This window comes from Archocentrus centrarchus, chromosome 12, assembly GCF_007364275.1.
Source record: "Archocentrus centrarchus isolate MPI-CPG fArcCen1 chromosome 12, fArcCen1, whole genome shotgun sequence".
Taxonomy (NCBI): Eukaryota; Metazoa; Chordata; class Actinopteri; order Cichliformes; family Cichlidae; genus Archocentrus; species Archocentrus centrarchus.
In genome coordinates this window covers 18,277,126-18,301,389 of record NC_044357.1, presented here as the reverse complement: position 1 = coordinate 18,301,389, position 24,264 = coordinate 18,277,126, and the positions used below count along the sequence as shown (strand labels likewise).

The window sequence follows — 24,264 nt, the reverse complement described above, 5'->3', positions numbered from 1 at the left end:
AAACTGAATGAAGCAGCTGAATTCAATGATTAAAGGGTTTGGCCCAATATCCATGTTATCTGCCCTACTTGAAATGGTAAATGGACAAAGTAAACTGCTGAGCATGCTGATATTTCTCTAAGGGCTAGGTGAAAACCAAAACAGAGCTAAAATAGAAAGTAGAAACATCAAAGCAACATTAAATGTTATACACAATAAAATTAATGTTCAGTCAGTATGGCTTTCTAAAACGGATTCATCATTTCAAATATGCGAAAACCATTAGAGCAGTTTTAGCTGGAAAAGTATAGAAATACACCGTGTGTGTTTTCTTTACCTGAGAAATCTCCTTTTTTATGAAAGCGAAAACAAAGCTGTCGCTTATCAAAAAGCTGTAAATATTTAAAAATTCCTGAAGTGGTAACACAGTAATTTATTACAGCGGAGGAGATTAAATTGCAGCAGGAGCTATCCAAACATCAGAAAATGGGTGTTGCACATCAACGAACATATATCTTTCCTGTGACATTGGACGAGCTAATCAATATTCATATGTTCATTTTGTGTCAGTGCATGATAAGTGCTTTTGCAAAATTATGTTGGAGAGAAAAGACTGATCAAACAAGGAGATAGGTGGAAGATTGGGGGTTGAGAAGTCCCCTGCATGTTAATTATGCCGATCTGACATTGTTAAAAGCATGTCACAGGGTGAACGTTGACTTCACGGAGAAAGGGTGACACAAGTGATTAAGTGTTACAAGAGGTGGAGGACAGCAATAGGAAGCTCAAAGGAAAAAAAATATAGCAGTGAGAACGGTCTAAGGAGAAAGGTGAGAAGTGGAAACTTTAAGCTTATGCTGCAAAAAATATCATGCACATGAAGTGGAAGAGGAGTGGATTTGGAATATTAAAAATCTGTAGAGTGTGGGGCTGTTGGTGTGAATTTTAATAATCCTCCTTTCATGACAACTCATTGGTGTAGTATGAGAAATTGTTTAAATGCTAACTATAAAAACACTTGAATTCACAAAATTCAGAGCAGATTTTTATAGATTACAGTCTATAGTAACTGAATAAGCTGATCAGATATATACTTATCCCAAAGATGAGTGAATTTCTTTGTTATAGCAGTTAAAAATGTATTACAACAAAAACTTTTAAACAATAACATTTCCAAGGAACTCAATAAAACGTAATATAATATAACCAAATATCTTAAAGTTAAAATAAATCTGAAATAAAATAAACACAATTAAGTGAAAAAGTCGAAATTTAAATACAAATATTATGTAATAATATAATATATATTAAAGTAAAATATTTCAAATTCAACAAAGCAAAAGCGAAATTTAAAATGCATTACTAAATGAGGTAAAAATGCTTATCAAATATTAAAGTGGCTCAGTATATATAAATAAGCATAGTGGTCAGTGCAGTGCAATGAAGTGGCTTAGTGTGTGTTAAGTGTTGTGACAGTGCAGCGCTGAAATACAGTCAGATACAGTCAAGTATTGTACTTGCACAATGACACAATCTCTATACATCACAGTGGATTGAAGCGCAGTGAATGCAAGTGAAAGCTTCCATCATTAGACTGAAAAACAAAAATAAACCAGAGAGAGAGCAAAAACTTTAGGAGAGGCCAAATCAACAATCTGGTTAAGTTCTTAAAAAGAAGGAATGCAGCTCAGCAGCACCAAAAAGGTCTGAAAGACCACAGAAGACAACTAAAGTTGCACAATCCCTTCAAGAAAACAACTTCACAAACTCTGGCCAAGTTACAAACATTCGAGGAGGTAAGAGTATCACTGTCAAAGTCTACACTCAAGAATAAAGAACCTGAATACAGAGTGTATACAACAAGTTATACAAACCACTGGTTTCACTTGTGAAAAGGAAGGTCAAATGAGACTTGCCATAAAACATGTAAAAAAGAATACACAGTTCTGGAGGAAAAAAAATATTTGGAAACCAAGATAAACATATACCAGAATGATGGGAAACTGGTGTTTATTGATGATATGACTGCTGATAAAAGTAGCAGGATGAATGGTCAAGTGTACAAGGCTATACTCTCTGCTCAGATTCAGCCAAATGCCGCAAAACTGACAGACAGCACTTCACAGTACAAATGGATAATGGCCCAAAGCATACTGCAAAAGCAGCCCAAATGCTTCTCAAGGCAAAGAAATTGGATATTCTTCAACAGCCAAGTCACTCACCTGATCTCAGCCCAACAGACCATGCATTTCAGTAAATGTAAAGAGATGGAAAAACGAGTTGCAGTATAGCATCTCAAGAGAAGAAATGCAGCATTTGGTGATTTCCATGGGTTCTAGAATCCAGGCAGTCACTGGATGCTAAGGATTTTCATAAAAGTATCAAAAACAATCTTTATATTTAAAATAATGTTAGTTTATCCAATTAATTTTGAGCCTCAGAAAATAGGGGGCTGTGTATAAAAACTGTTAAGGCAATATTTTTGTTAAACCCCTTGATTTAAAGCTGAAACTCTGCACTTCAATCACATCATGATTGACTGAAATTAAATCCACTGCGGGGCTGAACAGAAGCAAAATTATACAAACTGTGTCATTGTCTAAATACTTAAGGACCTGACTGGTAAACAGCTGACCTGGTATGTAAACAATATTCATTTTGTAGTCTACATGTGATTCAGTCCACTAATCCATCTATTTATTTAAACTAAAATTATCTTGAAACATTTTTGACATGAGTTATTCATTATTTAGGTCACTGTCCAAAAAGACCATAAACACATTTATGCCAGAACTGTTTCTTTTTAATCCCCAACCAACCTCTTTTTTTGTCTTACCATGCCAGCCCATGGAGTAAGGAAAAGAGACTTCAAACAGATTGTCATACTTGGTCAGCAGTCGTTTCATAATGGCAGCCAGACCTGATAAACAGTAATACAGAGAAATAGATATGATGACTAAATGCAATTAAAGTGGAAAGTAGGAAGGATGGATATATTTACTAGGGAGCATAGTTAATAATGAACTACATGAGGAAGCTGAAGAGAGGATGTAAGAGTGAAAAAAAAAGAAATGTAAATTGAGAAACAAATGTGCAAAGAGAAAAGCTGTGAACTGAAAGATGAAAGATTCATTATTTTTGAGGGGAATGGAAATATAGAAATCAGACAGATGTTATTAGTACACAAGTTGTTTTTTTAACACAAACTGGACAAATAGGATCAAAATAGGGACTCAAAGCAATGATCTGTCTGTATGTAATCATTAGTTTAACTTATATAAAGTAGATTTTCTTTAATTAAATCTTAATTAATTCAAATTTAATTAAATCTCAAAAATATTTTTTAACACACAGCCCAAATAAATTGTGTTGTAGGCCTATATGTTGGAGAAAAGGTGATGTATTTGCATTTTTAATCAAGTATAATGTCATGTTGATGTTTTTTATATAGAATAGTGCTAACACCCAAAATTTAATAAAGTTAAGTATTATTTTACAAAAATAAATTACTTTACAATATAGCCACAGAGAGGAGGATTTGACAAAAGTATTTAAAAACAATGCATTTCTGTAGTTAAACAGTACTTAAACACCCTAAATACCACTTTATGAGCTTACAGTGTGTGAAAGTGTCTAAAATTATATACTTCCTCTACTTTGAAGATGATACACATCGGCAATCAAAGCTGCAGGTTCTTCAATCAATCACAGAGTCACCTCAGAGCACTCTAAATTGCCGTATCGCTCTCTCAGTCACTAACTCTGTAAGTATCTTTACTCACAAACACACAGACTTAAAACACACACACACACACTCACCCTCCCTCTCATCTGCTGTCAAGTCATTGATTCTGAGTACATGTCGTCTTGGTAACAGCAACGTCTGATAAGGCCAAGTAGCCCAATATGGAACCACTGCCAGCCAATCAGGACTCTCCACGACGATTCGTTCCTAAGAGGATACACATTAACATATTTTAGAGTGTGCGTAGAAACAAAATTATGCATAATAAAGTATAAATATCACTGATAAGAATCTGAAGACAAACGAGGCCTTCCAGACACCTGAAATCACCACATTAAAATTTTTACAAATCCAAATTACTTAAAGTACTGTGCAAAAGTCTTGAGCCACCGCTAATGTCTTTATATTTTGGTTCCAAGCAGCCAGACTTTCTTACTTGCTTTTTCACTCATTTTCAGTCCAGGCCTTTTACCTGACCATTTTAAGAGGAATGCGTTTTTATTTGTTAAGACACTTAACACTGACCCAAGGATCATTCAAGCATGAAAAAGGCACCTAACAGACAACTTAACTTACTCTCAAGCTCATTAAAATTGTACAAACTCTGTTTTTGCCTTATATTCTGTATTTCCATTTGGTGTTTGCACATGTTTCGCTCCACCTATTTCCCATTTTCCTAACAAAATATAAAGAAATGAGGGGTAGTTCAAGATTTTTGCACAATACTGTATACCTTATACAATATTTGTCTAATGCTATATATCTGTATATGGTTTGGCTGTCTGGCTATTCCACTGTGTTACAATAACAACTGATAATTTAGATATTATACAAACAGAAATATCATGATATTCATGATGCTACACGGAAACATCCACACTCATGTCAGGTGGACTCAACATATACAGGCTAATTTTGAAGTAATAACTGTATGACACTCATAAACAGCCTTAAAGCTGAATATTTCACATTACACAGACAAAGGGAAATGGATATACACACACACACAAACTTGATTAAACCACTTTAGCTTATTACATTAGAAAAAGGAGCTACAAAGTTTTAAAAAAACGAGAGCATATTTTAACAAAGTGAGTTCAAAATGGTAATACGATGGGTCAGTCAGGTTTGGCTGTCTGCAGCAAGAAGCCTAATCATCATAAATTATTTATATGCAAAATGTGTCTGAAGCCAAGATTTAACAAGCTGATGAATGGGCACAAACAAGACTTGACCTTGCTATTACAATCCATCTGACTGTAATAACAAGTGTGTGTGTGTGTGTGTGTGTGTGTGTGTGTGTGTGTGTGTGTGTGTGTGTGTGTGTGTGTGTGTGTTTTAAATCACTACCAGGAATCTGATGTAACTCAGCTCCATAGTAATCCCAACAGACTACATGCAATCTTTCGTCTTTTTTTTTTTTTTGCATTGGATGCTGAGTGTAATCACAAACTAAAATGGAAATGCTGATGTCTGTGTTAGAACACGCTGAAAAAAAAAAGCACAACCCTGATAAATTATCACCTTATAAAGTTCTTTAAGCAAAGATAAGAAGCTAAGATGTCTGTGTGTTGTTCAATGCTGGCAGGTGAACAGTGAATTTATAAGAGCTTATTTGATGGGAAAAGCTGCCTGCTGGAAATATGAAATATGAACACCGAGTGTGTTGAGACTGAAAAAAGGAATGTACCAGAAAAAAACAAAATCAACAATTATAAGAGATGAGCTCCGTAGAACTACACTTATTAGAAGTGTGATACTTCTAATAAGTTTTAAGTGTCTTGTCCCTGTAGTTCAACAGTTTAAATACTGAACATGCTTCTAGCAGCATGTTATTCACCCTTGTTGCACCTTGTGCGTGGTGAGTGCTGAGTTTTAAACCCTGAATTTCCTCCAGGTATTCTAGGCATCAACCACACCAGCAAAAACTAATGTATTGTGACTGATTCTGTCGTCACCCATCACCATGTTTCTAACCTCAGAACTAGAGTTGTTGTGCAATACTACTAAAAAACCTAATTATCAGTAATCACACTTCTAGCCAGATAAGAGTCGGAGCTATAATTCACCCACAGGTTTGAACAAGCTTGCCCAGAAAGGCATTAGTGCATAATTAATGGATCTACGGGGAATAGTGTGCTGTTAAATAACTGTGGGGGGAAAACACAAAGTAATCTAACAGAATCACAAAATGTTCAGTTCTCCAAATCAAGTGAGGTTGCTGTATAGAATTCTATTTAGTGCCTAGAGTAATACCACTGAGATCATTGCTTGTGTTTCAACACATGCATATTATTTATTCATTTTAAAGGGATGAAAATTAGCAACAATGTAAAGGAGAAAATTGCACTAATACTGTGAAATGCAAATTATTTAATGAAATCAGCATGTGTCACATTTTATGCTGTTGGCTGTTACTGATTCATTTTTAACCTAAAAACACATATTTTACATGTACATACATAGTTTCTTCTATTTTATTCTACTCACCTTCAATTTTTGCTCTTAAGCCTACTCACGCTTTTTTTTTTTTTTTTTACTTCTTTTGTCTCCTATGCTTTCAACAGAATTACACAGAAGCACAATGAAGATGGAAAAGTGAGAGCCAGGGTGGTGAGGGAAGATTGAAGAGGAGGTGTTAGCAAAAGACAGAGAGGAAGCGAATGGCGTCCTAAAAGAGACACTTCACAGACAGCAAATCCCAAAGAGTTTTATTCAATTAGCTTAGAAAGTTTTTGTTTCAAAGTCAAGAGTGTCACCTGGGAGCCGAAGACCAATTCAGACTCCTCTAAACACTGCAGTGTGCCAATTTAAGGTCCTAACCACGGGGTCAGAGAGACAGGAGCAAAGAGACAGAGAGGGAGAGAAGGAGAGAGACGTTAGAAGACGACAAGGATTTCTTGCACACACACACACACTTCTGCTTTCACACTAATTTTATAAAGGTCAGTCCCCATGAGTACCTGTCTAGGGGATTCAAGTGTCTACCCTGCTTTTCTCAAAACCTTAATGCTATCCTCTCTATCTCCCTCACACACAGATACACACTCCCAGTAGAACAGGTCAGCTCATTCCCTGAATGAATCAGAGGCTGTCTGATTTTCTCTTTTTTTCATCTCAGCTGCACATCTCTCTCTTTGTGACTTTGCATCTCTGTTTTTTGTTTTTACTCTCCTCTCTCCACTCCTCTCCTGTATGTTTCTTTTGTTCTCTCTACATCTCGTTTCATCTACTTACTTCACTGTCTTCGTTTTGCTTTGAGCGTAAACTCCTCTCAGTTAATCTGACACTCTCTCAAACCACTTTAAACTTGAAATGTTTTTTTTTTGACATGTTCAAAAAAAAATGCTTTCATTCAGGTGTAGAATACAAATAGAAAAGGATCACTCCTGAGGCAGACCCCAGGTGATTTTCAGCTGCATTTTTAGGGTCTAATCAACAAATGAGTGTGATTTATTCCATCTTAGAAGTCTGAGTATAACCTTATTTTTTCTCTGAATTACACAGAAAGTCAGAATTCAAAGATTAAACTAAAATTATGAAAAAAAAAAAAATTTGAATTTTGTGATTAAAGTCAAAATTCTGACAACTATTCCCACTTAAAAGTACAAGGACATATTACAGGTGGAAGCCTAAAACTGAAGCTGCAGCATTAGAACAAGAGCAACTGGCAGCACATTTGGGTAGCTTATAGGTAAAGCAGGTTTCAAAAAGGGTTTTAGCTTTGAATATAACCTGAGATTAAGTATATCAAAGTGGCATAAGTAAGCCAGCTCTCCATGGTTTAAGATACTGAGGTAAAAATTCCCCCCTCTGTCATGATTAATTCACTTGCAGAAAGTTTCCCGGTTTCTGCCACGTGTCTGCTCACTAATAAGACATTTGCCAACATGCTAAATGTACTCAGTGCTGTCTTCAGTGGTTACTGGTGCTGACGCTGTACACACATGACTGAAAGATCACTCAAATACACCCGCACAGAGTTTTCCTGATCTTCAGGCAGGTTGAGGATTGATGCTGCAGCATTATGCTAATGAGCATCTCTGCTGTCCAATCACACGCTTCACTGACTAAGAGACAGGCAGAGGATGTGGATGGGAAATCAAAAGAGAATGGTGAGGTAAAAGAAAGAGAAAGAGAGCACCAGAGAGGGAGGCATGGTGGGAAAGTGTAGTGAAGTAGATGGATTTAGGATGAGGTAAAGGGGGCGGTCATGATGAGAAAAAGCATTTCTAAAATTTTCCTCTTATGTTTTTGTTCATTATTATCATATCGAAAAAAAAAATCACTTAAGTAATATATCAAGCAAATCATTTAATCAAACAGGCATTCTGAATCATGTAGTATGGTTTGAGCTGCATACTTGATTTGGGAAACCAGATCTGTTGTTTATCTCCCTTTGATGCACATATCAGACAAGACATCAAATTCTGGATAATACATTGAATGCATTTTCCATAACTCGTGGTTTAGGAACTTTGCATCTAATAATAACCTCACCTCACAAGAAAAGTAAAATACAACTTTTGGGAACATATTTTTATATTACCCAAATGTAATGCGTAAATAAATCATAACATCATAAATATTATTAATGATATTTCAGTGTTAAAAAATAAACTTAAAAAATTTTTTAAAGATGGCTATTACGAAATGTTTCCCATGTTTTAAAAGTAAGAAAAAAAAATGTTTACATGTGTGTGTGCTGTACCTTTTTCTCAGACTCTTGTTTGGCGTATTGCAGCAGCAGTGGCTCTCCGTGTTTCTGATAGTATGCCCTCTGACAGCGGTCTGACAGAGCTGGCTCATTAGGAAGAAAGTTGCTGGCCCACACCTATATCAAAGCAGAAAGCCGATGATGATGATGTCGATAGATGGCAAAACGTAGAATCTAGAATAACTTAATATATGTCTGTGTATGTATCTGTGTGTGTGTGTGTGTGTGTGCATGCATGTGATTACACTACAGTCTATTTAAATACTCGAAGGGTTAATAAACGAACCTGGTTACATTTTCCCACAGCCCTGATTCCAAATGACCACAATACATTTGTTATTTAATAGGGTGATTTATCAATATCACTCAATCAATAAATGTTTTACAGATGCAGAATTCAGGCTTTCAAAATACTTTCATTTTCTTTCAGGCTTTTCACATTGATAAATGGGTTTTCCCCTGCAGCCACAGGCTTTCATTTATTCCAATACAAAGTAAAAATCAGCTCCCAGACACTGAAACTTAATTAAGACAGGTACTTCATCAATGTAAAAAGCACTAGTTGGATTTAATGTACAAGCATCAAAGACCCTGAAAACATATTTTCTCAATCTGCTCCCCATTCAGAACCTTTCCAGTCTGGTTCACAATGCTAAATTTGGGCTATTGTAACATACCAACCACTGTCTTCAAGGAAATCCTTGCCTACTCTTAGTGAAATCTGGTTGATATGGGAAGGTCTTCATCTAATGCAGCTCAGGTCATTTTAGAAAATTTCCATAAGCCATAAGATCCTACAGTATATAGACACAAAATTATCTACTGAAGTTGAAACACATTAGAAATCTGCTGTTTTGCTACTGTCTGAGCTCGTCTCACACAACTAATCAAATTGACCAGGGCTGTGTTCCAAATATGGTGCCAAATGCTTCAGTGCCAGATTAAGCAAATAAGCTAATTATAATCTGTTGACAATTGTTGGTTTTTTCACTTAATTTGTCAACAACTGCCAATCAAGTATTGGAGCTTTAAGCTTTAAGTCTCCTGTGAATAAATATATTTAAAAAGAGACACATGATGAAAATACTCTAGGAATATCAGTTTAAAGCAAAAAAAAAAATAAATTACCTCCCTCTGTCATAGGGACACCTGCCTCCCATTAGGCTTTTCAGGCGTACAACATGGAATTTATAATTACAAACCAAATGGCTCCATTTGTAACCCTTTCTATTCAGGCCCTTCCCCTATTTCCTTTTTCTCTATGACTTTATTCACTCTCACATTATTGTAGAGGAATTTCAGCCCACTCTTCTTTACAATGTTGCTTCAGTTCATTGAGGTTTGTGGGCATTTGTTTACACACAGCTCTCTTGAGGTCCTGCTACAACATTTCAGTCAGGCTGAGGTCTGAACTTTGACTGAGCCATTACAAACACCTCGATTCTTTTTTTGTGCCATTCTGTTGTAGATCTGTTGGTGTGCTTGGGATCATTGTCCTGTTGCATGACCCAATTTTGGCCAAGCTTTAGTGCTCAGACATATGGCCTCACATTTGACTTTAAAATACTCTGGTTTACAAAGGAGTTAATGGTGGACTCAATGAGTGCAAGCAGCCCAGGTCCCCATCACCCCTCCACCACAGTGCTTGACCATTGATATGAGGTGTTTGTGCTAATATACTGTGTTTGATTTTTGACACTTTGGTCTTGTCTGCCCAAAAGCCATTGTTCCAGAAGCCATGTGCTTTGTTCAAGTGCAATTTTGCAAACCTAAACTGTGCTGCCATGTTCTTTTTAGAGAGACGAGGCTTTGTCCTGGCAACCCTTTCAAACAAGTCATACATGCTCAATCCTTTTCTATTTGCACTCTCATGAATTTTAACATTTAACATGCTAACTGAGGCCTGTAAACGAGGCTGAGATGCAGCTCTTGTTTTTTGTTTGGCTTTTTATTTTTCTTTGAACACTGCACAGTCTGACATCTGACATCCATTCCTGATAAGATTGTGTTAACACTCCAGACCAGCAAACCACCACATCCTTAGCTTTTATAGAGATGGTCACACTTCCTGATGATCAATTTATCAAGTGTATTTGATTGTCTGCACCTTGCTGCTACTTGCACTCTTAATTCCTATGGAACCAGTACTGGTGTACTTAATTTTTCATAGAATACTGTGAAATCTCTCTTTTTTTTTGTCCATACATACAAAATATTTAGTTTTTATGATAATTGCACATGTACAATGAGATTGGCCCTCCAATCTCATTGTACATCCTGTATAATGACAATAAAGGCATTCTATTCTATTCTATTCACATGTGAAAAAAAACAAAAAAAACACTAAATTAAAACAACTATCTTGATAGTTACAGACAAACAAATTGTTCAAACTTTGCTCTCATCAGCCACCAACTGGCATTCCCCACCAGGCTGTGTTTACACTAAAGAAAGCATTGGTATTATCTCTGATTGAGAAAGTGAGCATCCCTGGAGAAACTGCTCCAAAAAACATGACATATGTGCAGATCAACAAACAAAAGTATTTTTGGGTTTTATAATATACTGTAACAGTGCATGTTAAGTCAGCACCTAAGGGAACTGTTTTGTATAGGAGGCACTGTATTTAATCTTGAGTTAAGATTAACACGTACCTTCCTGTAAATACTTGTGCTCATTAGTGTGGATGCAGGGTAGGCAGTGCATTGTATATTCATGCTCTGAAGAGTGAAACCTTCACTAGAATATTGATTGCATACTGAGCATGTGGCTGCTTTGTGTACGTGTGTGTTTTGAGAGTACATCTTTCTACCATAGTGGGCTCTCTCACGAGTTTGATGGCTTTTTAATATGTATCTTTATTTTACTGGAAACTTTTAGGTCTTCTATAGTCTTGTCTAATTGAAAGTAACATATTTATGGCAGGAGTAGATTTGCAAGTTATATCATTCCACTATATCATGAACAGAGTAATAACCAGAGACATCTTCTGATGATTTAAACACCAGTGCTTTACACTGTATTGAAGATTGCTTTCTAAATTAAGCCTTTGTTTTTTACCCAAAATATAGCGCAGGGATAATACAAACAGGTTTCAACAAATGATTTTCTGCTTTCCTACAAAAATTCTAGTGGGGAAAATGCATAATGGATCCTACCGAGTGTAGGCTGGAGCCTTTCTGTGTGCTGCATGCATGTCCTCCCTGGGCCTACGTGGGTTCTCCCTGAGCTTCCTCCCACAGTTCAAAGACATGCATGTTAGGTTAATTGGTGATTCTAAATTGTCTGTAGGTGTGAAAGTGAGTGTGAATTGTTGCCTGTCTCTGTCTGTGTTAGACCTGTGACAGACTGGAAACCTATCCAGCGCGTACCCCACCTCTCACCCTATGACAGCTGGGGTGGGCTCCAGGGCCCCTGCAACCCAGAACTGGATATGTGGTAGGAAACAGATCTATGGATGATAATCAGGATTTTCTTCTTTTATTTTTTCCTTTCAGTCAGTTTAAGAGTTCTGCTGGCCTTGCCCAAAACTTGTCATATTAACATGGGCTAGGATTCATGAATAATACTTAGCATGTAATAAAACAAATGCAATAAAGTAATATTTTTAAGCAGCTGGAAGTTATTAATGTTTCCTGGCATGTTGCCTTAAGCCTCGATAAGACCCTGTCCACAATTACTGAGGTAGAAGCTAGATTTATGTTCATATTAATGGCTTTTGGCTAAAGGCTGCACCATGCTTTTTCAAGCATGACCCTGGGAAGATAGAAAGAAACAGACATTGTTATGTTTTTATCAAATGTCCAACTGCTGTTTATCTTCATACTTCCCAGTATGTGCAACTGTGGATATGTACATGTCTGCCAACATCTGCAGTTTTGGGTCTATTTGTACACCTGTGTTTTGTGTACATTAATTAATGCGCAACAGTAGACCGTTGATTCTCAGAGAGAGGAAATCAGAGAGAACACAGACAAGAAAAACAAAGAATATACAGTGGGGGAAATAATTATTTGATCCCCTGCTGTATTTGTAAGTTTGCTGTCTTACAAAGAAATGAACAGTCTCTATTTTTTATGGTAGTTTCATTTTAATGGAGAAAGACAGACTGTAAACCAAAAATCCAGAAAAAAAACACAATATAAAAGTTATGAATTGATTTTCATGTCACTGAGTGAAATAAATATTTGATCCTCAAACAAAATAGGAATTAGTACCTGGTGGAGGAACCCTCGCCAGGTACATATCTCAGGAGGGATTTCAGCCTACTCCTCTTTACAGAAACTCTCTAAATCCTTTATGTTTCCCAGCTGCCACTTGGCAACTCTAAGCTTCAACTCCCTGTACAGATTTTCTATAGGACTGAGGTCTAGAGACTGGCTACACCTCTCCATGACCTTAATGTGCTTCTTCTTTAGCCACTCCTTTGTTGCCTTGGCTTTATGTTTGTGGGTCAATGTCTTGCTGGCACATCTACAGAACATCTACACTGTTCTGGCAAAGGGAACGAGATTCTCGTCCAAGATTTTATGGTTCATGGCCGCGTCCACTGGCCCCTTAATGTGGTGAAGTCATGCTGTACCCTTAGCAGAAAAAACAGCCCCAAAGCATGCTTTATTATAGGGATGGAGTTCTTTGGGTCATACACAGCATTTCTCTTCCTCCAAACACGGGAGATTGAGTTGATGCTAAAGAGCTCAATTTTGGTTTTCTGTGATCACAGCACTTTCTTCTGTGAATCATTTAAATGTTTACTGGCAAACTTAAGATGGGCCTGTACATGTGTCTTCTTGAGCAGGGGGACCTTGTGGGACGGTGTAGTGTGGTACTAATAGTGTTCTTGGTGACTGTGGGCCCAAGCGCCTTGCATTGTTTGCATTGGTAAACTCCTCTTGTGCAGTTTTGAGCTCATCCACCACCTTTCTCGTGATCATCCTCACCCCATGAGGCAAGATTGCATGTAGCTCTAGTCTGAGGGCGATTGATGGTCATTATACATTTGTTCCATTTCCAATTAATCACACCAGCAGTTGTCACCTTCTCACCAAGCTTCTTGCTGATAGCCCTGTAGCTCATTCCAGCCTTGTGCAGGTCTACAATTGTGTCACAAATGTCCTTTGATAGCTCTTTGGTCTTGCCCATGGTGGTGGAGAGGTTGGAAAGTAAGAAACTTAGCCTGTGGACAGGTGTGCTTCACACACATAACAAGTTGAGATCAGGAGTACTGTAATTGTTTGACTGACTGTAATCTGTGTGCAACATGGGCACACAGCCAATCTGTGAGAGCCAGAATTTTGGCTGGGTTGTAGGGACTCAAATACTTATTTCACTTAATGACATGCAAGTCAATTTATAGCTTTTATATAATGTGTTTTTTTTCTGTATTTTTGGCTGATGTTCTGTCTTTTTACATTAAAATGAAACTACCATAAGAATTAGAGGCTGATCATTAGTTGTAAGTGAGCAAACTAATTGTTTCACCAACTGTAATCTATTCTGGCATGATATAACTTCTAAAAAAAAAGTATTATTTTTTAAATGTAAATATCAATTTAAAATAAAATATATATTTTGGAAATAAATATGAACCCAATGAATACAGTATCTGGTCCTGATTAGACTCTGAGCAGAGGGCAAATTAAATTTTCTATATACTTTGGACTGCTTACATAAAAAAAAAAATGATATTACTATTCCAGAGGCATATGTTTTCCTTCCTCCACTTACATAAAAATACATACAGCTCTATTCCTGTGAGACCAAAGTTATCAGAAGCAATGCTGCCTCCAGAACATGATTAACATTTTCTGTTCATTATGTCTTAGATCTATGCTTCGTATGTGTTGGCCTGGAGGGGTTGCCTGGCTGTACACACAGATGAACACATATTTAAACCACTCTTTTCTTGGACTTTGATGTCTAAAGCAAAGGAAATCTAGTCTGCAGGAAAATCCAAAAAAATAAAATAAAATAAAATAAATAATAAAAAGCTCCATCAAAGACTGGATCCAGGTCTGATTCTGAAGTCTTTTGTAGCAGACATGAAAAACAAACTACATACATGTCTTTTTATCTACTTACATTTATACAAGTGCACTAGGAATTTTGTGTATAAAAAGTCCTTTACTTTCAACACACTTGGGCTATCTATGATAATGCAGCCCTGTTATTCTGAGGTTACATACTGCCATCTGTTGGTCATTTCTATATTTCAGCTGCAGAAAACTGAAGCACAGACTTGGTTATGGTTTAGCTTCCATCTGTGTAGTGATGAGTCAAATATTTATTTATTATTTATTATTTTTCATTGATTGCCAAAAGAGAAGAATCTTAGTCAACCAAAATGTTATTACAGCTTAAGAGTTTGTGATAACAAAGTTCTAGGCAGCTCGGTTTGCAAAAAATTACTTTAATTATGCTTTTTTTTTTAAATTCAACTGAGCACTGTTTACCAGAGTTAAACATCTTTATGAGTTTGTCCCCGTTGTTTGTTCAACATCACTTTGTTAGGTGGCAGTTAGACAGGAAATGCTTCCCTCTCTCAGATGTTAGTTCTGCCTTATTGGACAGGAAAACATGAGGACAAGAAAAGTGCCAGGCTGTGATATTGATGTGACTGTCTCTAAAAGGAAAAAAAAAAAAAAAACAGTAAAGGAAAAATGGCAGATACACAAATATAGAGCTGTTGAAGAGTCAGTTAACAGCTTCTATGCTGAGGTTTGTCTGGCTGATTTTTTTTTTTTTTTTAAATCACCTCTCAACTGCATTGTCATAGACTTGTAGCTCAAATGTGCAAATTGGCCAGATTTGTATTGCAAATGTGTGATAAGAGAATTTAAGGTGTTAATGCCGCAACATGAACAAAGCTGGAACGAGTGCATGTATATATTCCTGTACTTATTCTCACTGTGAGAACATTTCATTTATTAACAAGAAGTACTCTGAGAGTGGAAACCGCTGCCAAGGCAGCTCATCCTCTGGGCAGTATTTACTTTTAAGGGAATAATATCTATTTTGTATGTATTAATTTAGTTTTCTTTGTTATATTTCAACATACTTGAAGACGTTTGTAGTGCGATAAAAACAAGTGCAAAATGCTGGCTTTTGTTATTTGCCCTGTTGAAACCCATTTTAATATACTTGACATAATTTTGACTATAATTCTTTTTTAATTTTTTTTTTTAATTTATGCAGATTCATTGTCTTTCTCATGAAAATACTTTCTTTAACCTGTTAACTGGCCACGCGTTATGTAGTTTTTTCAGGTTATTTTGGTGCTGCCAGATATAACCAGGGTTATTATAGTTAACGAAAACGAACGAAATAACAAAAACTGAAATTGAAAAAACATTGTCGTTAACTGAAATAAATAAAAACTAAAATTAAAAGGAAAAAACGATAACTAACTAAAACTGTATTATGAGTTTAAAAAACTAACTAAAATTATAGATAAAATGACCTTCCTTTCTTTGTTTGTCATTTTATTTAAAAGCCTTGTGGATTGATCATTTTTCCACTCTCCAGGTTTAAGCTGAGAGCGCCGTCGGGCAGCTGTGTGCGTGCTGCGCTCACCGAGCCGGTCCTCAAAGTAATGGGGTCTGCCGAGAAAGCGGAAGAGTCCCATATGAGTCCGATAATACAGATAGAAGAGTGTCTTGTTGTGAATGATGAAAAATGTATGGAACATGTCTCAGTGAGGAAAAAACACCAACATCAAAGTCCACCTGAGAAGCGCACACAAGGCAGCTACGGAAACCGCTCTGAACCGACGTAATCTGGCGTTCAGCTCCGGAGAAATGTGACTACTCCTCGCTGCCATGCAGCTGCAACGTTGTCATGAACCTGTTCCGCCCTTGTGCGTTTCCGGCCACTTTATCAGTGAGAGAATAACAATCAGGAACAATCAATATAAGGACTCACACATGTCAGCAAATTCCTGGAGGGAGACTGCTAAAACTGTCGGAATGGACGTGAGGGAATGAAGAAAGTGAAAGAACAGGGACAAATATGTTTGCAGCCAAAAAACTGAGCACAAAGAGCGAGGACCAAAAGAAGTCCCAGCCGGCACCGCATATAAAACACCAGCACACGACCGTAAGGTAATGAACACACAATCCAGCTACACAAACAGAAGTGCGACATGAGGTCGGCCACATATTGAGCATCTAACCAAGCTAGCTCCAAAACAGAAGCTGTTGTTAATCTGCTGCACTGACGCTGAACTTTATTGGGAGTTTATTGTAGAATTTATTGAGTTTGGGAGTTCATGTTTTTCTTCATGTGTGTCATTAATATTACACACAATTAGCACTTATTGCTGCTGTCTTGTGAACAGTTGGTTGTTGAATAAATTCCTTTAAAGAGGATCTTTTGTTGAGCTTTTATTACACAAGAGTTACTCTTGTATTTTGAATCTTACACCTGAAAAAGCATGAAAAGCTAAAACTAATACTGAAACTAACGAAACTAAACTAAAACTAAGCAATACACCAAAAATAAAAACTAATAAAAACGAGCAAAACCACTCTGAAAACGAATTCAAACTAACTGAATTAAAGAAAAAAAAGTAAAAACTAACTAAAACTAAACAATAATGTAAAATCCAAAACTATTATAACCCTGGATATAACTAATACTGGGACCAATTTGAAAGAAAGGCAGAGGTCACATGTGATATGATATTTGGAAACTATGATGTGATATTTAGAATCCCCATTTCCAGTTTTTTTAATGCATTTTAAACTTGCTTGTTGTTACTTGTAACAGCACTTTGGACAATGGCATTGATTTTAAAGTGATTTACAGAGTTGAGTTGAGTTGAGTCTTAAATGTCGCCAATACAAACAAAGGCAGTAGAATTTTAAGCATAGTTTTAAAGCTAAAAGACATTTTATGAAAGTTTGACCTTATTTAACCTTGAAGAAGAGGTCAGAGGTCCATAGTTACATTCAAAATCCCCATTCTGCCTATATGTTGCTAATACAAACAATGGCAGTAAGAAACATCCTTTTAAATAGCTATATAATAGAGAGGTTAGAGATTAAATGTGACATGATACTTGAAATCTTTACATACAGTAATACCTCACTTATTGTGGGTGTTACGTTCCAGGACCACCCGCGATAAGTGAAAATCCGAGAAGCAGGGACGCTATATTTATTTTAATACTTATACATTATTTTAGTAGTTATACACTATTTTAAGTTTTTATAAACCCTACCCACACACTTATACACCAAATATATACATTACTGTACAACACGTAATACGTATGTGAAGAATGAGTACCGCAAAAACCCATGAAACAGCGAAAATACCACAATAAATATTTTACACTAATATTGATTGAAAACCCACGAAACAGCGAGTCCGCGAAAAGCGAACTGCGAAGTGGCGAGGGATTACTGTAGCACTTTCTATATGTTGACAATACACACCACACTCGTAAGAATCATAGCTTCTAAGTTATAAGGCTTTTTGTCAATTTTCGACCAATAACTCATTAAGTCGACCTTTTAGACCTTGGTGGATGTAAACTATTCTCATTTGGCCACAATCAGACATCACACAGACTTTCTATTAGGAAGCTGGCAGGTTAAAGATTTAAACGCTTGATTCAACTGATTATGACATTTACATTCTAACAAGCACCACCATGACTGCAGTGCATGTGCAAAACTGAGAATGGTGTGCATTTCTTACCTGGCAGTGAGGATGTGGATTAGAGCAACCCATCACAGCACCCTTATTCTCAAAGATCTAAAAACAAACAAACAAACAAACAAACAAACAAACAAAACAGGAAGAAGTTGACACAGGATTTAGATAGCTGTTTTTGTTAATATGTACACAGTATATATTTACATATAATTCTGTAATGGAGTATTAGTGTGGATGCAGAGTATTAGGGTTAATATGAATTCTAGGGAACTGTAGTAACACACTGAACTGAAAAATGTCTATTTTTCCAAACTGGGTCCAAATAAATGTGCACATCCTAAAAATGTTCAAAGAACTTCCAAACTCTATAAATAAATATAAGTGTTCTTTAGCATGTGGCACATTTGAAGTTTGACATCTTACCCATGTCCTGCTCTCTTTGCAGCAGCTGGTTGAATTGGTGAATTTGCCCAGAGGCGTCATTAAAGTTTAATGTGATCCAATAAAAGACAAATTATCTTGAAAAACTGGAGATTGTAGAAAACTGAATGATCAGTGACAGGGTAAAAAAAAAAAACTAGTGGTTACAATGTTAGCAGTATCCAGCCCCAGGAAAAATAAAATCAATAATGTGACTGTGTGTGTGTGTGTGTGTGTGTGTGTGTGTGTGTGTGTGTGTGTGTGTGTGTGTGTGTGTGTGTGTGTGTGTGTGTGTCTGAAAATGAGAGTATCCCATACCTGAACCCATGGGTAAACAGTGCCGAGATCTTTAACAAGCTCCGCCCACTTGTCAATCACCTTGACAACCTCTTCTTTTTTCATGAGAGGGAGGGTGACATCCGACCAGGGATGGAAACACATGACTTTACTGAAAAAAAAAAAAAACAGAAAAAGAGGAATGAGAGGTATTTGTTAGTGTTAAAACACTGAAACAGAAGCACTATTGACACAGGCTAAATGAATTAACCTAGATCAGCTTCTCAGCCATGGTAGCATGTTTTACTAACATGCTCACGTGCAGCAACCTCCAGGACTGGATAATGAAACCAATACACTAATGCCTGGAACTGGCCACTTGAGACTGGTTCCAACATTTACAGATTTTTCTTCTCTATAGCTATTTTTCTACTTTATGACAAATGCAAAGTTCTTTTTGTTTTTAACTCACTGAAGGGTGATGAATGCTGACTAGGCAGCTGTGTGTCTATTAGGTTTCACCTCAGCTCAGTCACTGAATTGGACCATGTTTGTGGAGTTGGTGCCTTTTGGAGCATTTTAATTCACTTGTCTGTGCTCCAGTTTAAGAGAGTGAAATGAGACTATTAAATTCATATTTTATTCATCAATAGCTGGCATCCGAGGGGCCCCCGGAGCAGACCCAGGACACGCTGACGTCTCTTAGCTGGAAGAGCTGGAGGAGGTGGCCGGGGAGAGGGAGGTCTGGGCATCATGGATGGATCAATGTGTCTGTGATACAGCCACTAATAAACTTTGCTGACCAAGTTTCCTAGCATTAATAACTTAACACTCCACTACATGCATGGTTACTTCTGTCTCCAAAAACTATTGTAATGCTTATAATAATGCTAAATTTGAGTCTTCAAAAAGTGAGTCTACAAACCGGTGGGTGGTGCCATCCTCTATATAGGCAGGATTCCATGCACTTAACACTGAGTGCAGATGAGGCTGGAGGAAATGTCACTAGTTTTGTAGGAATTTGGTGTGATGTGATTATTTGCGGTTGATTTAATGAGAGAATTTTGTTGTTGCTGCTGATCTCTTTATAAATAATGAGTATTGACTAATACTGTTGTCTTTGTTTAAACATAGAACAGACCCCCGCTCTGTTTGCTTTAATTAACCAGGGAATTCACAAAGGGATAAGTTGCAAGTTTTCATTTTGCTTTTCTGGGGCGAGGTAAAGTCATTGCTATGCACTTCCCATAGACTGCCTGTCAAATACAGCTACGCATCCTTTTCTTTTGATTTTCTGTTGATTCTCGTGTTGGCAGTGCTCTGCAGATCAGTTGAAAAAGTGACTGCACATAAAAGCAAGGCTGACATTTTTCTCCATTCAGATTTAGATGAATGTCACAAACAGACATGGATCATAATTATCGGTTGAGTTCAGTCTTGTTTTTAAGAGGTAGTATTATAAAAAGTGAAGTCAAATAGTCAGTGGAAACAGAATTAAGGGGGAACAGAATTGAACCTCTATAAAAAAAAAAATAGAGCCAAACTAAAGCGTAAGAAACATACAACACACCCACATAAGGAAAAGCAAGAGAATTGAATGAATGAATGAATGAATGAATGAATGAAGTTTTATTGCCATGTGGGTGAACAAGTTCACACATTGGAAATTGCAGTTACAGAACACCATCCAAATACACAAACACAACACACATAGGGGGATATGTGTCCTCGGGTCATGCAGCCGACTTGCAGCGCTACCTTTGGCAGGAGGAGAAAACAACACATCATGGGGAAGTTAGGTTAAAAAAAAAGTCATCTGGTACAGTGCTCAAAAAGAGCACTATACCAGGGTCCAAAAAAACCACCTTAGCAAAGCAATTGCACATGTAAAGCAAGGACAGCGGCGGTAGGTGAGGTCAGGGCAGGGGGGGATGCAGAAGGAGACGAGAGGTGGGGGCATTGTGGAGCCAGATGCCAGGTTCCAGCCAAAACAGTTTGCTGATAGTGGTGGAATTTCATCAGCGGCCGTGATACACCAGACCCAGCTTCACAAATCACAACGCGGAGTGGGGGGGAGAGCAGCCGCACACAGTGCCCTGGAGAGAGATATGGTTGCCAACCCAAGGCCGGCAGGGGAGCCGAATTCCTGATAACAGAAGTTGTTTTGGAACAGGCTGCTTGTTTTTCCAACAGCCTTCAGTCTTACTGGGAAACCATTCAAAAATCCAATATTCCAAATTAGTTGATTGCCGTCCTCACTGTGCAGAACCGAACTATATCTCCTGATCTAACCCCTCTCGCCTGCGAGCTCGCTAATCTTGCGGCTCAGGTCCACCAGGCTTTGAGTCTGAGTTTGTGCGGCTCTGCTCAGCCCTTCCACCTGGATCGGCAGCCTCTGCAGATGTCGAACCGCCGTCCAGATTTTCTTAATTTGCCAGTAAAGCAGGTATCCACCGAGCCCAAACAGAGAAGATACTGCTACCAAAAAGCCGAATATGTAGGCGTCTTCCACGTCTTCCACTCCAAGGGCCGAGAAGCACACAGGTCTCCACGAGCTCCAAGAGTCGATGACGTATCCAACCGGGTCTGTTCCACTGGGACACCCAGGCTCCCCTGTCCCGGATCTCATAGTGGAAAAAATTCGATCAATGATGGAGAATGCCCAGTTTGCCAGATCCATGGTTCAATCTTGTTCTTATTTGGACAGTGTGTAAAAAGACGCTCTCACAGCAAGCAGCAAGCGGAGAGATGGGGAGGGCAGGGAGAGAGAGATAGTGCGACCGTCTCCGACAAGAGCAGGAAGAGAAGAGAATTAAATTGAATGCTGACAGATATCTGTGAAATTTAAGGTGCCGTTAATGAAATGTGTATCCTCCATGTTCTCTGTCACTTCCTTATAAATCTGAAGATATTTTCAAAGTTAAACTACCTCACCTGGTAATAAAGATTTAAACTGCAGTACAAAAAAAAGGGGGGAAAAACAGCAAATTAAATCAATATAAATGTGAGTCTGTCTTACATGTAAACAACTATTTGACTCATTTTTGGTTAGTCCCTCTTTCTGCAGCCAAACTAAACACCTAAACTTTCTTAAGGAATCTGAATAGTTGTCACAACTACGACAACATTAAGTATAACCTTTGAAATTTCAAAACTGTACTACTGAGTTTATAAGAAAGCATGTTTATTCCTGATATCATGGTACGTATAAAGATCTTAAAGATTCTGCTAAGACAAAAAAAAAAACATGAGCATGCTCATCCACTTTATACAGAGGTTAGATGTGTATGTGTGTGTAGTAGTAAAACAAATCCCTAGGTCTTCATGTCTTTAAGAAGATATATGTCCATGTGTTTGCTTTCAGGCTTCCCTATAGTAACAAGGCAAATCAACTTGACAGAGTGAGAATAATGAAATTTCTATCAACAGTCAGGCTCTACTTGGACCCAAGTAGCTAGTACATGATCAATAATTGAACATGACTTTGGTGTTTACGCTCTGAGCAAAACTGGATGCTGGGTTATACATTGTTCATGAGGAGACTAACAGCAGAGACGGGAGCTGGGAGTTTCCCACAACATGAGTAATATTTTGACCTAAGTGTTTACACAGACGCACAGTATTTGGGAAGAGGGGGGGGGGGGGGGGGGGGGGCAGCGCTTACACAAAAGACAGAATCATTCAAGTCTGAGGTAAAAACAATTCAAGTTAAAGGTCAAAACATGTTTAAAGTTAGCATACGGTTGGGTTTAGGTAAGTAGTAGTTGAAGTTAAGACTAGTTTAATTTTACATTAATGTAAGTAACCTTTAAAGTCACAGATAAAAGGACTATGTGTATGGTACGTGATAATTTTTAGTTGTCCATACATTTGCAACAAACATTTATATATAAAATTAAAAAAAAAAGTTTGAGAACATTTTACCCAAACCCACTACAACTCCAATAAACACCACCACTGGCTAGAACCTACCTAAGCTGTTAAATATAGGAATTAGGAATTAAGAGGGTGCTACTTGATTTACTGATCATAAGCAACTATGTGAGGACCTCTATAAAAGCTAACGTTTTGGCAGTTTGCTGGTGTGGAACATTCATTAACACAATGACACATTCTTCCCAGGAGTGGACGTCCCAGCAAATTCAGCCCAAGGTCAGACTGTGCAATGCTCAGAGAAATTAAAAACAAGACCCAAGACCTGGAGATATCCTCCCTCGATTAATGAAAATAGAAAATAAATGAAGAAGTCAGGATAACATTACAGTTCCAATTTCATAGTAGAAAACCTGTCAGCAGACATTTTATTACCTTCTGCAAAACTATTTTACCCTAATTTGGAAGCCTTACCCTAAACTTTTAGTCACCCCTGGGTTAGTAATGATATAATACATATTCCAGCAAAAATGTGTTTTCAATATTAACAACACTCATCAAATCAAATCAATTTTAAGCATGCTGTAAGAGACATCTTTAAAACTTCTAAAAATACTTTTTGGTAACCATACCCTAGAACAAACAAAAAAAAAATTGGTAAATAGTAAACAAATTAGAGAAAGTACATACTGTACTTTTGTACAAGGAAGTATACTACATAATGTCTTTCGATTTATATAACCTATAACAATAAGCTAGATATAATCCATACTTACAAGGTATTCACATCATATTATACTTATGTGTGTACAGGAATAGTACTACATAATGCACCTATTCTACATAATCTGCTGATATCAGTGCAGTATGTATAACATCACTATAATCTTAAGACAACTATGTACAAAACATAATGCAACCGTGTTGGTTACATCTGAAATGATGTGTCAATGATGAGTCATTGCCAGCACTATTTATGGCCATGAGTCATCCCTGACCAACGCGTTTGACTGAACAATATCTAACATGTTAGATATTGTTCAGTCAATCAGAAGTTGGCATCACAGGCTAATCAATAAGGCTGCAGTCTAGAACTGTTACTATAGACAGATTGGCTCTTTACCTAGAAATCTGGGATTCTCCAGTTTCTCACTATCTAGCGCTGTTCAGTGACCTAGATATGGTCACTTTGTCCATTTCAGTCAATAATGGTCAAGTAGGTATAGCCACGATATGATCACATGATTAGGCTAAGCCAATCAGCTATAAGAATGAGGCTGCATATCATTAGCACATATTATCATAGCATTAGCACCCTGAAATCCTCCATGTTTTTTACTCTCCACTTCAGATAAATAAAGCCAAAGTGTACAAAGGGTACCAAACATTCAGGAATATGAATATTGTGTTATACATCTTTGAAGAGTAAGTACACATATGCCAAATTTCATGGCTCAACTCAGATAGCCAGGTGGTATGACGACAATATCCTCCCACTTTATTTTGCGCAGGAGGATAAAAACCCAGGAGCTACTTGTCCTTTGGACAGACGAGACCAAAATGGAGATGTCTGGCTAAATGCATTCTGTCAAAA

General features: G+C 37.3%; 1 protein-coding gene across 1 annotated transcript in view; it reads right to left on the bottom strand.

The window, feature by feature from the left end:
* Positions 1-24,264, bottom strand: part of galt (galactose-1-phosphate uridylyltransferase) — a 34,392-nt gene that overhangs the window by 6,392 nt on the left and 3,736 nt on the right. The window contains exons 5-9 of the mRNA XM_030742834.1: positions 18,840-18,969; positions 18,144-18,200; positions 8,436-8,558; positions 3,799-3,931; positions 2,816-2,899 (exon numbers count right to left, since the gene is read on the bottom strand). Coding sequence (XP_030598694.1) covers positions 2,816-2,899; positions 3,799-3,931; positions 8,436-8,558; positions 18,144-18,200; positions 18,840-18,969 — 527 coding nt within the window. The remainder of the gene's footprint in view (positions 1-2,815; positions 2,900-3,798; positions 3,932-8,435; positions 8,559-18,143; positions 18,201-18,839; positions 18,970-24,264) is intronic.